This window comes from Diospyros lotus, chromosome 6, assembly GCF_014633365.1.
Source record: "Diospyros lotus cultivar Yz01 chromosome 6, ASM1463336v1, whole genome shotgun sequence".
Lineage (NCBI taxonomy): Eukaryota > Viridiplantae > Streptophyta > Magnoliopsida > Ericales > Ebenaceae > Diospyros > Diospyros lotus.
Genome location: NC_068343.1, coordinates 14,173,210 through 14,190,804, shown reverse-complemented (window position 1 = coordinate 14,190,804; position 17,595 = coordinate 14,173,210). Strand labels below are relative to the sequence as shown.

The 17,595-nt window shown below is 35.9% G+C and overlaps 1 protein-coding gene across 2 annotated transcripts; it reads left to right on the top strand.

Annotated features, from left to right (window-relative positions):
• The first annotated feature begins 744 nt into the window (after positions 1-744).
• LOC127804704 (transcription repressor KAN1-like) lies at positions 745-16,970 on the top strand. Of its 2 annotated transcripts, none has more exons than XM_052341645.1 (6): positions 745-2,282; positions 2,583-2,659; positions 3,136-3,181; positions 3,451-3,613; positions 16,274-16,358; positions 16,531-16,970. In XM_052341645.1, the coding sequence occupies exons 1-6, from the start codon at positions 1,430-1,432 to the stop codon at positions 16,642-16,644; spliced, it is 1,338 nt and encodes a 445-aa protein (XP_052197605.1). In that variant the 5' UTR covers positions 745-1,429; the 3' UTR covers positions 16,645-16,970. The 2 variants fall into 2 exon arrangements, with proteins under 2 accessions (XP_052197605.1, XP_052197604.1); XM_052341644.1 differs by having other exon boundaries at positions 746-2,282; positions 16,271-16,358; positions 16,531-16,967.
• Positions 16,971-17,595: the final 625 nt, after the last annotated feature.

Here is a 17,595-nt window from a genome sequence, read left to right as displayed (position 1 = left end):
GTGGCATACTCACAGTTAAGAATATTATTTGTTTAATAATTTTGTAAAAGATTTTATAATTTAGCCTTGCGTTCTCACAGCTCTAACATTGATGAATGCGGAAAAGAAACACACAACCCATTAAAAACCCGACCAAAAGGTTTGCAGCCCTAGACCTAGAGTTAGTTAATCTCCAGTGAAAGCATTAAAAGAGAGGAGTAACTTCCCATTTAAATTAAGATCCAAGGATCTCCACGATAAAATAAACTTTGTTTTTATCTTTTGATTCGGTCTAGGGTTTTGAAAACCCTAACCCAGTGGTGGGATGGACTCAATCAATGCAAGTGTTGGGTGGAAGCATGTGGATGAGCAAGGAAAAGACATAATAAAACCCAGTGATGAGAAGACAAAGTCGTTGAAAGATTAGAAGGGGAATATTTGGGAGAATGAAAGGGAATTAGAAGCTAATAAAGGATTATTATATATAAAAAAAAATATGCAAGAAAACAAACACCCCTTTGCGGTTGTCTCTCACTAAGGTCAATGGGTCTATCTCTAGATTGCTGGTGCTGCCTTTATATATATACACACACACATACACACGCATTAATTTATAAACTCAAAGATCTAACTAAAATTTAATTATAGCATGAAAATGGAATTGCATTAATGCCTTCTAGAAATAATAAAACATAAACTATATTATATTAATTTAGAGAGCGAGCGAGAGGGCGAAGAGGGTGGGGGGAAAGGAATCAGCGGGAGAGACTCTCTTCGTCTCTCTAACATTTTTTATCCCGTCCTCTCCGGGGAAGGAAATTAGATCAAAACAAAAGTGACCGTATCGACTTTGTTTTCTTTCTCTTGGTGGGTTTTTAATATATATATATATATTGATATATTTATTTATTTTGGGCTTTTTGTTTCGGTTTTGTTTTGACTAGAGGGAGGGGGAGGGAAGAGAGAGAGATTGGTCTCTCTGGGAGTGTCGTTTTCCGAGATATACTCTCGAGGAACACCAGACCCAAATCCTTCTCCTTTCCTTCCATGCCTTTCTGGAATTCCTCTCTTTTCTTAATTTTTGCCCATTTCATTGCTCACTCTCTCTCTACAATGTCTATTTGAAGTAGATACAGAAGGGTCTTTCTTTTACTCCACCCCTCCTTTAAGTTCTCTCCTTTAGTCTTCAAAACCCAACATATCAAGGCGTTTTCTTTCCCATCTTTCCATACTTCAGACAAGCCAAGAGAGTAATCTTCTCTCTCTCAAAAACATCCAACAAGGTCAAAAGCCTCCAGCATCAGTTACAAGCTCAGTTGCAGTCCTTCATTTTGTTTCTTCCCCCCTCCTCTCTCTCCTCTCTCTGTCTCTGTCTCTCTCTCTCTCAATTTGGATTTGGATTTGCACCAGAGAAAGACCATCCATCATTTGGCAATATAATCCAATAAAAATGCCCTTGGAAGGGATTTTCATTGAACCCACTTCAAACCCACTTCCTGACCTCTCTCTCCACATTAGCCTTCCCAATACTGTTGAACCAGACACCAGTTTCGACGTCTCCGGCCGCCGCCAAAACCATAAGTCCAGCACCACCAGCGCTTCTTTTGCCGCCGACAGCTCCACCGAGCTCTCTCTGGCACACCCTGCGACCTCCCTCGACGACGGCCGGGCCGTCCTTTTCCGCAGAAATTTCACCAGTGGAGCCGAAGAACAGCCGCCGCGAAACCCTTATCACCACCGGAGCCATCTAATCAGCCACCCTAGTACCCAGCTAAATCACATCAACCACGGCGTGTCTTTGCTCGATGTCTCAGACAGCTTGCGTCCGATAAAGGGTATTCCGGTTTATCAAAATCGGACATTCCCATTCCTGCCTATGGATCAAACTAGGCAAGATAGAGATCCGAGGGTTTCGTTCTACCACATGTCTCATCCGCCATGGGCTTCTTCTTCTTCTTCCTCTCTTTGCTCCTCTTCCGTGTCACACTCGCCGTCGTCACCTTATGTTGGGGCAAGTTTGGATCCTATGTCCATCTTGAACGCGGGGCCTAACGCATCTTCGTCGTTGCCTTACCGGATTGGTGGTACCACAGGCAGGTTTAACGGGCTGTCGCCGCCGTACCAATTGCACCACCACCACGGCCAGTACGGCGTCGGGCCGTCTCACCATGAGGGGATGATGAGATCAAGGTTCATGCCGAAGCTTCCCACCAAGCGGACCATGAGAGCGCCTAGGATGCGCTGGACCAGTTCCCTTCATGCTCGATTTGTTCATGCTGTTGAGCTTCTTGGTGGCCACGAAAGTATACATCGTTTCCTTCCTCTTTCCCTAATTTCATCTTCTTAATTCTCTTCTCCGGAAAAATTAGGTTTCTGTTTTTTTTTTTCAAATAAAATACATTGAAGGAAAGGCTTTACAAAGGAAGACCCTGGATGCAAACCAGAGGATCTGATAAAAGAGAGAAATGAAAAACCAAAAACAGATTCAATCGTTAATGCAAAGCAATAGATGAAACAAAACAGCACACAAATGGTGAGCTTTGGATATTTGGGGGGTATGTTTGGATCTCATTTTTTAATGGTTTTGTTTTTCTTGATTTTAGGAGCTACTCCAAAGTCAGTTCTTGAGCTCATGGACGTGAAGGATCTAACACTAGCTCACGTCAAGAGCCATTTACAGGTACGGCAGAAAAGAAAGAAACTTCATTACTTAATTTTCAACTCTCTCTATCTCTCTCATCTGTTGGTTTGTGTTTTCCGGAGCGGTCTTCGTCCTCCGGCACAGTAGCCAATGAATAGAGTGAATGACTGAATGAATGAGTTAAAGAATAGGAGAAAGAAAGTCTGATTTCCTCAGAGCAGAGAGAGAGAGAGAGGTAGCTAGAATGACATCGGACAACAACAAGTCATCATTTCTCAATAATATAGCTCATTACTACCTTATCAAACATCAACCTCGTGATTAATGAAGAAATCGAGACATGAACTAAAAGCCAGAAAGAAAGCCTTAGTAATATATATGAGCGCGCGGGTGTGAGGAGAGAGAGAGATCTGGGAGAGGTACTACTAGCTAGCTAGTAATATTTTCTTTTTCTTTTTCTTTTACATTCTTATTTGATTCAATTGTCTTTGCGAATGCTCGCCATTGCTTTGCAGATGTATCGAACTGTTAAAACAACTGACAAGCCTGCAGCTTCCTCAGGTAATTCGTATTGCTTAGCTTTCAACTTTTTCTCTCCCACCTCCATTTCTTTTCTGCTTTTCTTTCCCATAAACTTCCCTCCATTTGTTCTTCCTTATAATTTTAATTATTGTCTTTCCTGAAAACAAATCGATTCATGAAATACCCATTTCGAAGTTCCTATCTTATTTCAATTGTAACCCATTCTCCTAAACCATATATATATATATATATATATATCAACTGCATTGCGTAGCAATTCACTTGTCGAATCTGGGGTGTTCCTGAAGGCCAATCGGACGGGTCTGGAGAAGAAGATATCTCCACATTGGGCAGCGCAAGCGACCGGAGCGGCGGTGGTTTACGGCGATTCGCCGATCAAAGGGCTTCTTCTGATGGGTCTTTGCAGCAAGAAACGGACTTTCCTTCCACTCTTTGGAGTAATTCTTCGAGGTATTTGTGAATCTGTTTCAGTGTTTGTTTGTGTGCGTTGAAATTAAGATGGTGAAATGCCCACGAACACTTTCCAGCATTGATAGGACTAACACACGATGCTCCCCTTTTTCTTTTGCATGGTGCTCTAACTTAGAAATGCTAGCTCACACACACACGTCCACCATTTTTTGAAGAATAAAAGGATTCTTGTGGCAGCTTTTGCTTTTGTTATGTTTCGCTTCTTCTTCCTTTTTTAATCTTTGTTAAGGAAGATTTTCTCAGGAGGTTAGATATGTTCCTTTCGTGGGATATATATAATATATATGTATAAAGCTGATTAGGATAAGAGAAAGCAACACTGCCACACTTTTTCTTTTCTCTTTAGTTAAATCTATTTCCATTTAGTAATAATTAATATGTTGCTACTATTATATATATATATTTATTTAAAAAACGCAAGAATGATATGACAATTTTAAAATTTTCTTCTCTATACACCATGATGAAGCAAATGATTCTATACAAAATTTTATTTTATATATTATTTATAACTCTTATGAACCGGAAAAAAAAAAAAAAAGACTGGCTCTTATTCTCTTCACGAGGAGACTGCACATATGACTAAAAAGGCCACTTACCTTGACTTAAGTGCTCTTCCTTTTTTTAAAGCTTAACCAAACCTCTTCGTGAGAGATCCTTGTCCATATATGCACACCCTAAATATGTATACATACAGCCAAGCAAAAAGATATATATGTATATGTATACATGCATACACTGTATGTATATATATACATACTGGGCATTGTTTGGTACTAGCTTCTATTAAACGTACGCACCAACTGGGTTAATTTGAGAACTATTTTTTTGCAATAGCCAGCCAACAAGCCCTAGCGATATATCAGATGGCTCCTGCCAGTACGAAACTTCTTGAGCCACTTGCAGAGTGATAAATGTTGGGTTTAGTACATTCTGTGGCCTCTGTGAATTGGTTACGCGTTTACTTCAGAAATTTTCTTGCAACCCGTGAACGATTAATTCACACACTATAATGAATTTAAAAGATATTTTTTTGTAAGTGCATTTTAAAGATTTTCATTAGACAGTTCATAATCTTGTTAAGAATCTTAAGATAGTTCCTTCATTTTAACAATGTGTCACCATCGTGTTTCCAAAATCGTTGTGATATTCTGACTAGCAAAAAGAAAAAGAAAAAGAAAAAGAAAATCGATTGCCCCTCTCTGTTTCTGCTTATTTTAGAAGGTAAATCATGAGCTTTATTTGGCTTGCTTTGTTATATTCCAAGGAACAAGAACAACATAAAAAAGCAACCGATTCTACGTACTTAAGGAAACAGACAAAAGGCATCTCATTTAGAAAATTATCGGAGAATATTAGGTTGCATACTTGGGCCGTAATTCGTTAGAGTAAACTTACTAGATTATTGTGCTTCCTTTCTCTATATATTACGTAAATAGTGCAATCAACTTTTGTCTTTATTCCTGTAAGAACCGAGCAAGAAACCGAAAGGAACGATGAATATCAGTTTATTTGTTCAAACAAAAGAATGTCTTTATTGTTTTATTGGAACAATTAGATGAAAGATGCATAACACTATCTTTCAATGCTGAAATCCTTGCTCAGTTTAAGAGTAACATTTTAAATTATTGTCTGAAAACATAAGGAAATTCATGTGTTGAATTTGCGTATGAACAAGCTCGAAGAGCTCAAGTTATCAATTTTCTTTTTCGTTTTTCTTTTTGTGCTAGGTTCAAGCCACCCTTTTTAGATATTTGGTCAAATTAGGACTTGTTTAAACAGTATCTAACTTGTATATGACTATTAATAATCAAGGTGTTCGATTTGAGCATCAATTAATTAATGCAATGACATGCATGCTTAGTTTGTTGTTGATGATCTTTAATCCTTCCTTCTCTAGCTTTTTCTACTTTTCCTCCTTGGTGATATTAATTTGATCCAGTTTGAATACAACAACAACATATCCAGCATTTATCCAATTATGATCCAATTATGTGGGGTCAGCTACATGAATCTACAAGCATGCACATGTGTATAGTTATACGTCATATATATATTGTGTATAGTTATATTGTTTTTGACAGTTGAAGTATGATGGTGTGGAATTTGCTTGCAAGTTTAGGGAAGAACTGTTAGCTCTTCTAAAATGCTGGAAAGTAACTTCATTCTTGGAACTTGTTAGCCTTGTTGCTTTTCAAAACCTGTAATAATTCTTCCAACATTCAACATAAGAGATACAAAACTGTGTTGTCTAATAGAGTTCTAAGTTATACCATGCATGACGTGTAAGGACACATAATTAATTACCTTTTACTATAGAGAAAATAATCCCTCCCAAACGTTGTCAAAACCCTATAGGGCGTCGCCCTTATTGCCACCAATCAACACTCCCTTCACTGTCCAATCTTCCCTCTTCTCTCTTCATTTTCCTTCTCTCCTAATCTCTACTCATCCCAAACCCTAAAATCCCATCTCTCATTTGATTGAACCACTTTTCCTAAACCATGTCGAAAATCCCCTTCCCCCAAATCAACACAATCTCCTATTTTCAATATCTTTTACCCAATTCTGTTGGTTTCCTTTGCTCTTTGTTAGTATTCACTTTTGTAGTGACTGGTTTGCTCGAGGAAGGCCAATATTTGTTCCTCCTATCCTCTAGACAGTCTTGGAAGCTAGTGATTTAATCATTTCCATGGGAGCAGCATCAATGCTCCAGCTACACGACCCTGGGAAGTACCTGTAAAGTAAGGAACCCTTTTCTCTCTTATGAAGAATAACGATTAGTATTTTTTTTGTAATTAAGGAGTCTAGATGTTTGTAGCAAGTTAGTCTTCCAGTGTAACCTTTAATCAAGTCCATGGAGGGTTTTGCGAAAAATAAATCAGTTATGGAGTCTAGGAAAGTTAATTTTCGTAATTAAAGGTTTTAGTAATTAATTAAGAGCAATCCAAAAATTAGTCAAATGTCATTTATTTAGTCTATTAAGAGTCCAATATGTAGAACTTGGAGGAGTTTATAAATAGGGGTTTCCAACTGTATTTTGGAGCAACTTTGAATAATATTTCACTCTAATATCTTTTGATATTAACTTCTAATCTCTCAAATCAGTTATCTAAATTCTTCAGGTTTCTATCCAAGGAGGTGGACTCCTCCCACACATCCAACCTTTTATTAAATTTCCTCTAAGTAGTATCAGTTTTGGTATCAAAGCCAAATTGTTCTACATTTGAGAGTTGTTCCTACATTTAAATGACAACGAGAAGCAAAAGAGAGTACCAAGGCAGGCTCACTGATCGTGAGAGATATGATTTGTTGCAGTGTACTGCTCGAGATATTCATAACCTCTCTAATCGAGCTGCTAGTCTAGAAACGTGGAAAAGGGCAACAACAGTCAACCATGAAGGCCTAAATGATGATCATGAAGCTAGAAGTAATGATAGTCAACCATGAAGGATGGCAACCAAGCCAAATGCAATGAATCGAAATTACCTTTTTAATAGGGCTCCAGTTCATGGCAATTCTAAGCAATTTTTGGAACATAATTACAACTATGATGATATCACCAAAAGAGAGTCCATGTCCTAGATTTCTATGGAAAGCTAGATCCCCAAGATTGGATAACAACTTTGTAATATCCCATATTGACATGAGATTTTCACGTAATTTAGATGAGTTTAAAATATCGAAAATTGGCTTGATAGTAAAAATAATTCGTCGAATCGACCGCAAGGAGTGCCCTGGAACCTTGATATCTAAGGAAAATAATATTGTATTGACGAGAATCCCGAGATAAGATTTATGGTATTAAAAGAAATCAAAATCGAAACTGTTTTCGATATAGTTGTGATTCAGGCTGAAAACTAAATTGTTATACAGGACTTCCAGAAAGTCAACAAAACCCTGAGGGGACTTCGATTTTATGTAAAAATCAACCTTAAGGGGGCTCCTGTGAGGGAGCAGAGACGAAACGTACTTATCGAGTAAACCTGGAATTATTAATTTTAGATTTTAAGTATCTCGATGATTATTAATTTGATATTTAAGGGTATAATAGCAATTGAGCAAAGTCTAAAATGGGATTATGAAATTAATTGAGGATGTGGCCTTAAGGTGATGTAAGGTATGGTGAAGTGATGTGAGGTATAGCTAGTAAGGTATGGTGAGTTCGTAAGAGCTATGATTGTAGATTTCAAAAGTTAATCCATTTTAGTTTTGGATCACTTTGGAGTCCAAGCCTATAAATACGGCCATGGGATTGTTCTCAAAACCATTCCATTTGAGAGAGATTGAGATGAGGGATTTGTGTTTGAGAAATATGAGAGAAATCTACAAAAGGAATGAGAAAGGTCAAAGCAAAATCAAGATTGTGCACGAGAATCAAGATGGTCTGAGATACGTTCAAGATGAGAGTTCTTAATCAAAGTTTTGTTTTACTGTGAGTAGTTCTACCGAAAACTTGATTTTATTGTGAAAGATTCTACTTCAACTTGGTTTATTTTTGGGTGGTTCAACCCTATACACGATTTGTTTATACAAATCATTTGGCATGTGATAGGTTATTGCATATGGATAGTTCATCCAAAGTGGTTATTTACATGTGTATTGAATTTTGTATTTTAAACTATGTGCATGCAAATGTTGGTTTTATATGATGCATGGTTGGTGATAGTGATATTGGCATGTTTGTGAAATGTCCACGCGAGATGTGGGTTGTCAACCTGTGTTGTGATACTTGAATGATAACACTCAGGATGCGTGTCAAGGATTAATGTTATGTAACCTACTTGAGACGGGGTTAAGACGAACTTCACCCTATAGTACTCAACATGCAATTGATCTCATACTCGAACATCACTTCCAAACTTGTTAGCTTATCAAATGAGCCCAACTGAACATGAAAAGCTTTGGAGACAAGTACAAGATTTGCCATCCAAAGGTTACATTAGAGAAAGTCTCAGTCCATCCACTATTCCAGCACTATTAACACCCAAAAAGGATGGCACTTGGGGGATGTGCACTGATAGTCGAGCAATTAATAGAATATCCATCAAGTATCGATTCCCTATACCAAGACTTGATGATATATGCTCGACTTGATGACAACAAAAGTGTTTTCCATAATTAACCTCAGAAGCTATATCATCAAATTTGCATTTGACCAAGAGATGAGTGGAAAACGACATTTAAGACAAATGATGAGTTGTATGAGTGGTTGGTAATGTCATTTGAACTTACTAATTCCCCAAGTACCTTTATGAGAGTAATGAATCATGTTCTACAGGCATATATTGAAAAATTTGTTGCTATTTATTTTGATGACATACTGATTTAGAGCTACAACATTGAGGAACATTTTCCCGTGTAAGGTAGGTCTTGATGAATCTAATGGCAAATAAGCTCTACATTAATTTAAAGAAGTGTGAGTTCTTAAGTGACAAAGTAAACTCTGTTGGATTTATTATCTCTTTTGAAGGCATTGAAACTTATCCATAAAAGGTGAAGTCTATACTTGATTAGCCCACTCCAAGCAGCCTAAGTGAAGTTAGAAGTTTTCATGGATTGGCTAGTTTTTATAAGTGATTCATTCGCAGTGTCAGCTCCATTATGGCATCAATTACTGAGTGCCTCAAAAAATAAAGCTTTGAATGGTCACATGCAGCAGACAGAGCTTATAAAGAAATTAAGAAATTGCTAGCTGAAGCACCAATTCTTAGATTTTAAAACTTTGGACAAAGTATTTGAATTGTCTTGTGATGCATCCCTACAGGAATCGGTGCAATTCTTAGTCAAGAAGGGCATCATATTCCTTTCTATAGTGAGAAGTTAAATGAGGCAAAGAAAAGGTACTCTACTTATGACCTTGAGTTTTATGTTGTTTTTCAAGCTATCAAACATTGGAGAAGCTATCTTTCCTACAAGGAATTTATTCTTTTTTCAGACTATGAGGCTTTAAAGTATCTCAATTCTTAGAAACACCTAAATGCTAGACATGCCAAATGGAATGAATATTTACAGTAATTTAACTTTGTCATTAAGCATTGTTCGTGTGTGGAGAATAAAACAGTTGATGCTCTCAACTGAAAGGCAACATTGCTCGTTATCATTTCAGTAAAGGTGGTTGGTTTTGAAGAATGAATATTCAAGTGATAAATACTTTAGACCAATCTACATAGATTTGCAAGCTAACCAAGGCAAAAAGTATCCTGATTTCAGCATTAAAGAAGGTTATCTCTTTTATGGAAATCGATGTGCTTACCAAATACCTCAATTCGAGATTCTGCTATATGGCAACTACATTCTAGAGGACTTGGTGGACATTTTGGAAGAGACAAGACTGCTATTTTGATAGAAGATCATTTTTATTAGCCTCGTTTAAGGTGCGACGTTGAAAAGATTATACACCAATGTCATATTTGTCAAATTTCTAAAGAGAGAAAGCAAAATTATGGATTGCATACGCCACTTCTAGTCCCAAATGCACCTTGGGAGGACTTGTCCATGACTTTGTTCTAGGACTCCCTAAGACACCAAGGGAGTTTGATTCAATTTTTGTCATTGTGGACAAGTCCTCCAAAATGGTCCACTTCATTCCTTGTAAGAAAACATCAGCTGCCTCTAAAATTGCTCAACTCTTTTTTCGTGAAGTAGTGAGGCTGAATGGTCTTCTAAAAATCATAGTTTCTGACCGAGGTGCTAAATTTGTATCTTACTTTTAGAAGACATTATAGAGACTCATGGGAACCAAACTCAAGTTTTACAGCTCCTACCACCCACAAATTGGCAGGCAAACAAAGGTTATTAATTAATCGAAGTTTGGGTGACCTGTTAAGATGTCTAGTAAAGGACAATGCTCAATCATGGGACCTTATTCTACCTATAGCCAAATTTGCTTATAACAATTTTGTGAACAAAAGCACAGGTCATTCCCTATTTGAGATAGTGACAAGTTTAATACCCAGACAGCCCGTTGATCTTGTACATCTACCTGTGAAAACCAAGACTAGCCTAGAAGCTGGAGGGTTCGCCACACATTTACCATCTCCATGAAAAATTCAAAAGGAAAATTATGACAAACAACTAACAATGATAAGGCTAAGACCTGAACGTTTCCCAAAATATGCCTACCAAAAGCTTTCAAGAGAAATGTTGAATTCCGAGAGCGAGATCAAGTAATGATAAAGTTAAAGCCTAAATGTTTCCCAAAAGATGCCTACCAAAAGCTTCATTCAAGAAAGGTAGGACCATACAAGGTGCTCAAGCATTTGGAAAACAATACTTACTTGTTATAGCTGCCAAAAGAGTTGAACATCAATCTTATATTTAATGTAAAGGATCTAATTAAATACTATGGAACCAATGAAGACAAAAATCCAAGGCAACCTAGCTACTCCTAGACTTCCTAATTAAGGTACAACACGCAAGAGAAGATATCGAAGACATTCTTGATGAACAAGATATTCATACAAGGCATGGGAGTCATAAGAAATTTTGATAAATTGAAAAAAAAAACCAATTTCAGAAAGCACTTGAATCACTGTTGTAGACCTTCAACACCACAATCCAAAGCTCTACAAAACACATCAAGCTTATCACTCGTCGTAGACGAGTTTTGCTGGGCAAGAGGGAATTGATGGAGAGTAATGATTAGTATTTTTTTTAATTAAAGAGTCTAGATGTTTGTAGCAAGTTAGTCTTCCAACCTAGCCTTTAATTGAGTCCATGGAGAGTTTTAGGGAAAATAAGTCAGTTAAGGAGTCTTGGAAAGTTGATTTTCATAATTAAGGGTATGAGTAATTAAGAGTAGTCCAGAAGTCAGTCAAATGTCATTTATTTAATCTGTTAAGAACCCAATATGTCCTAGAATCTAAAGGGATCTATAAATAAGGGTTTCCCTTTATATTTTGGAGTAGCTTCGAAGAATATTTTAGTCTAATATTTTTTTATATTAACTTTTATTCTCTCATATCAGTACACTTGTTTAATTTGTTTAATTTTCTTTCTCTGTTGGAAATTTCACATTTTTTTCTTAGAGCTATAACTCCACTGTTTAATTTGTTTAATTTCATTTCTCTTGCTAAAAATTTGTTTATGTGTTCAAGTTTGTTTTTGTTTTGAAAAGGATTTTGTGACAGCATAAAGGTTGTATAAGTCTAGTTATATTTTGTTTGTTTTTCCAAAGGTGACTAAACATGATTTCTGGTTTATGGCAATTATTAATCATTGCGGTATCCGAGATAACCCACTGCATAGCCAAATGTGCAGTGAAAATTGAAAATGCAGTTGTCTGCCATCCATTAAAAATCATCTACAAATTCCAAGAACTATATGTTTTTCACAAATTTAGGCTTAATTCCATTTCGGGTAAGCAAAAAGAATAAACAAAATATAATAAAATACTGAAATAGAAACTGAAAATGGGCGAGAAAAGGTTTTGACTACTGTTTTGTTATAATAGATATATAAATGTTGCCTGATCTCATGGTTTCTTTTCTATATTTGTTGGCTTCTATCTATATGGGTCTAGCCCACTCTCTTCTTGTCTATGTTTTTTTTCCCTTTGGCATTAATTTAATGATTAGCAAAAAATAAGTTATACCATGAATAGCCAAATTATAACTAAACTCAAAAACTTTTAAAAAATTGAAGGAAGGCATTGTATTTAATAGCAAGTTCTAGGTAAATTTAATATGGATTAGTACTTTTTTTCATTCCCATAACATTTAGATCCCCCAGTTGTAGTAATGTAGCTATGTTAAGAAACAGTTCAATATAAATTTTATTTGCCAATTTAAATGTTTCCTTTATCATGATCAATGACAACAAATGTAACACTTCGATGTTATAGGCTTCACAACTTCAGTTCATAAACATACAAATGGAAAAGCATGAGCAGAAAAGCAAGAGAAACCCAAATCCATACACACAAACTCCTAGATTTACATAGTAGAAGCCAAAGGGAAAACAAAAACCAAGAGGGTCAAAGACCCTAAAACAACTTCCTAAACCCCATGGCCAACTCAAATAATGAATCCCAATGAAGAAGTTCAAAACCACAAAACTTTAAAACCAATGATATTTTAGAGGTGGTCTTCAATCAAAATGTTAAAACTCAAATAGATAACTCACAATTAGAGGTGTTTCACCTTGATCAATCATTACCAAGTGTAACTGAAGTCTAGGCTTGAATCAAAAGTAAGGAAACAGGGGTGGGGGAGGGAACAATTTGAGTCTAAATTAGGTAGCAAAGAGATTAAGGAAATGAGATGATGAAGCAGAAAAATGGAAAAAGAAAGGAATAGAGGAATAATAGAAATTAAAGAGATGAAAAAGAGAAGAGAATAACCAAATCTAGGGTTTGTGGCAAGGGTCAGGGGAGCTCTCTAAGCGGTTTCTCTCCTCTTAGAGATAGAAAGGTTACTGCCTCATGTTAATTTGAGGTTTAGATTGAGACATAAATACAAATGATTATTTGTGTACCATATCTTTGCTAAGAACATATCATGAAAGCCCATAAAAAAACTACACTAAGACAGCGTAGTCTAGGACCCAGAGAACAACGAATACCCAATGACAAACACTAAACAACCAAACCTAAAAGCTAACATAAAACATGAGAACCACCAAAGCAAAACAAAACAACACTCTCTATTGAAGGAAAACAAGAGGGAGGCCTAAACAAAACATCACATAAAGAAACAAACACCCCAAATGGCCTCTAAACCCAAGAAACAAAAGCCACCAACCTAGATTAGTCAATCTAAATTGTGTCATAGTGGAAATTGAAGTATTAATAAATAGACCATCTAAATTATTTCAAAGTAGGTCCTAATGAGTGAGCACTTTAACCTTTTTCTCTAATAAATGAGATGATGAATGAAATTGCACTTCCTTAAAAGCTATTGACTCTTACTTATAGGTAACATCGTAAGAGAACAATTAATTTTCATATTTATGATTTTTACCATAAGGACCCAACATGTTATCTCCCAAGTCTGGCTATCCAACAAGCACATTGTCTCCTCAGGATAGTATTAGTATACCTCTTCAACAATGAGAGATCTCCAATTTTCCTTTTATATATGGGGCTCTAGTGGGATAGATAACAAGAGTGGAAGCATTAGGTTAATTCGAGCCATATGCTCTTTTAGAGAATAACTTGGTCAATTATTAGTAAAACCTTCATTTTCGTCCTTGTTATCCTCAACCACAACCGTCACCTATATCACATTAATATGTGAATAATCTTTTAGAGCATCCTTGGATCAAACTTAATATTGACATATAATACCTTGTAAGATGAATGCCAATACTCCTTTCTATTTTATGAAGAAAAAAAAATAATCGACTGCCTTTTGAACTTACACTTATCATCCTCCTATTTTGAATCATCGAATGAAGCTTTTGTTACATAGAAGCTTTCCATCAACTTCAAAATGACCTTTTCAAGTAATTTGCATTTAGCCTTTGCTTGACAGTGATCTTAAGTTTCTTTCATATTAAATGCATAAGACTCGAGGCTAAAGAAAGTATGCTTTTAATCCTTGGGAAAATTTGAGATAATAATCTTGACAAACCTCCCATTTTGATTTTTTGTGCCTATATATTAACACCACATATTGGCAAGCATATGACATCGATCGGCCATCTTGGCTAAAACTCTACCTACCTTTGCTTGATTGCGTTTTCTACCTAGCACTAAGACGATCCAAGAATCCTATTTCAATGTTCATCCCCTTAACTACCATGACCATCTATTGACTCTCCACCATCTCGTCTATGATCAATACCCAATTAGAAACTATCTTTCACTTAAGAAAACTGTTTTACATTCAAGTTTCAAATTTACGGAGAGCACGAAATGAGTATTGCAATGAACCCTATTCAACTTCTTTCAAACATTCCTAAACCATGTGATCAAGGCCACACTTATAGCAATAGTCACCCAAACACTCATACAAAATAGAAATGTTAAGGCATTCCAAATTTGGTTCCTTAATAGTTAAGCAGGCTAATAATGGATTTGACAAAAAAATCTTAGCATTAACCCAAAGACATTCAAACCATCCATACCTCATTGTGAACTCCTCGTCAACTTTGATTAAAGTTTATAAAGCTAGTAATCACCATTGTATTACCAACTATCACCCTGCAAGGAATCAAGTCATCCCAAGTTTATTCCTAAAACTCTATCTCCTAAAATTCATGGACTTCCCGAGGAAGAATCGTTGTATTCATAGACTTCGAGACTAATAGTTTCCATTAATTAATATTCTATGGGATTCGATTGCACACCACAAGGATATCATTCTTTTATGAGAAATGAAGATTGTATTAGTTTTTTGGCACAAAGATACCTAAATCGACTTTTCAATTCCAACAAACTCTACACCACATATTTAACCACGTACTTGAGAAATAAGAGAATTTTGTGTGTATATCTTCCCCACCAATGAATATACCTCAATGAAGGGCACATGAGAAGAATCCATTTCATGTTGCAAGTTTATCTCCATGGTAATGGCCCTAAAATCTGCAATTAAGGTAAAAAAAAAAAAAAACCTAGAAAATCCAACGCCCAACAAACAAGGTGCGGAACTAATGGGATAATAGAATGACAGTGGAAAACAAAGAGATTGACATAAACCTTAGAAAGGCAGTGAGAGCTAGGGAGACAAGGGGTTTTTACCCTCTAGAGATTTTAGATAAGGTTAGGAACAATCTATTTTTATATTATATTTTTTTATGAAATAATTTAAATGCCGGCAAAACAAAAGGAATTGTCCACAAGGGCACACACCAAGAACATGACCCGAGCCCAAGAGCTCCAAATGAGACAAACCATAGATCAGCTTTTGATCATGGTTTGTTTCGTGATATCTTGTAGGGAAGTTTTACCTAGTGTCTATTTTGTCTTTTGCTTGTCACAACTTTCAGTTAGCTTGTTTGGGCTTGCCTTGTTTGTTTTGTTGTGGGCTCTGCCCCCTCTCTAATGAAAAGCAAACTAAAAAACAAAGAATCCATTGCTAAATTCATGGATTGATCCTTCTTAGTATGCTTCTCTTATTACTAATTCTATGTGAGGCAATGCATATTCTATAGTCACTTCACCACATTTTATGTGAGACCATTTTCCTTTGTGTAGGAGACCTGGTATTTTGTATACAGGTAGAAACTTTGATGTCATCGATGTTGATGTGGAAAACTCTCATTATAGTTTTTGATCCTCTATAGTAAGACAGTGACGGTTGTGTTCTGTCTGTAATGACTTTGTTGAGCAAAAGAAAATCAAAGTAATCCCCCGCAAATTTCTTGAATAAACATTGAAACATATCAAATATATAGCCATTGCTTTTTGATGATTGAACAAGCTATGCCATATAGGAATACCAGAAAGAAGGTAAAGCTCCAATCAAAGATCCATGGCGCCTTCCTTTTTTGTTTGCTTCCTATTAAATCACTTTTTTTAAGCATCTGTTGAAGGATTTATGTATATTCCTGTTCATTATTAAACAAGTGGTAGGATATAATGAAATTATCATTTAAATTTCACCAAAACCTTCATATTTGATTGAGCAAAAAGAGTAGTGAATATACATGTGGTTGAGAAGATTAACAATGTCCTATGTAAAACTTCAGCAGTGGAGAGGCTTGGCTGCAAAACGACATGGATGCATTCAGACCATCTAGCTTGCAACCGCAGCAAAGATCTGGACACCAGATAGAGGTATTGATGATTCCAAAACTGATAGAAACATATATATAGATATATATCCATCATTAGGAAATTAACTTTTGTTTTTTGTAATTGCTTTTTTTTTTTTTTTTTTTTTTGGTACTGTTATCTGAATGAATGGCTTCAGTGTAGAGATAACGGTGTCATGGAAACAATATTGCAGGGAAGTGAATTGAATGGCAATAAGAGTTATTTATGTTCAGATTTGAATCAGAAGAAGCCGAGCTTGGAGTTCACATTAGGCAGACCGGACTGGCAGGAGAAAGATCGCGCTTGATTAGCTATATAATAATTAAATTAAGGGTTCATTTGATGATCATTGATTAATTAGCTGTGATTTTGCATTTGATGATCTGGTTAACTGCTATCTTCATGAACGAAAACAGAAGGTATAGATATATGAAGAGGGAATGGTGAGGATCAAAAGAAGAAAGAAAGAAGAAAGTAAAATGATAAAGAAAGAGAAGCAAGATTTCCTCCATCCCTCCCTGTTAATCAATTCTCTTTTTGTATTCAACTTTCTTCTTCCTTCTTTTCATGTTAAGCCATCTTAATTAGCCGATGCATCTCTCTCTCTCTCTCTCTCTTTCCAAAAGTTAATAGTACAATACCGGATATGCATAATATAATTTGATGGAATGTAACTAAGATTTTTCAATGATGAAAGAAATTATGAATTAGAGTTGTGAAAATAAAATTTGTTACAAATTAATCACTAATAGGGTATCTACAGAAACGAGCCCTACCAGCAACCTTCACAAAATCAAGGAGTCTCGTGCAATTATATGTATCTTTTTTTTATATATAATCTTAACACTCGATTGATTTCTTATTGAACGTTTATCTATTTGCATCACAAAAGAAAGAGTGATTGAGCCTCATTAATTACTCTATTGAATTAATACACAAATTTTTCCATAAAACGGAAAGTCACAAAGCACAATGCACTATTAAGTGTTAATGTAAAGTTTAATATATTAAAAGTAAACTCATTTAATTACTTTGAGAGAGATGTAGTTTGGGACGATGGGAGTCGGGGCCTGAATTATGGCCCAAGTGTATCGGTCGGCCTCAAAAAGTGGACCAATTGGGGCACATTTCTTAAACTAAAGCCCAGCCCTTTTCTGACCCATCATAGTATTATTCTAAATCTAATTAATAAACCGCTCCAAAACTGGTTCATTCACAAATTAAATAGTTAAATACATTTCACAAGAAAGCATTTGAT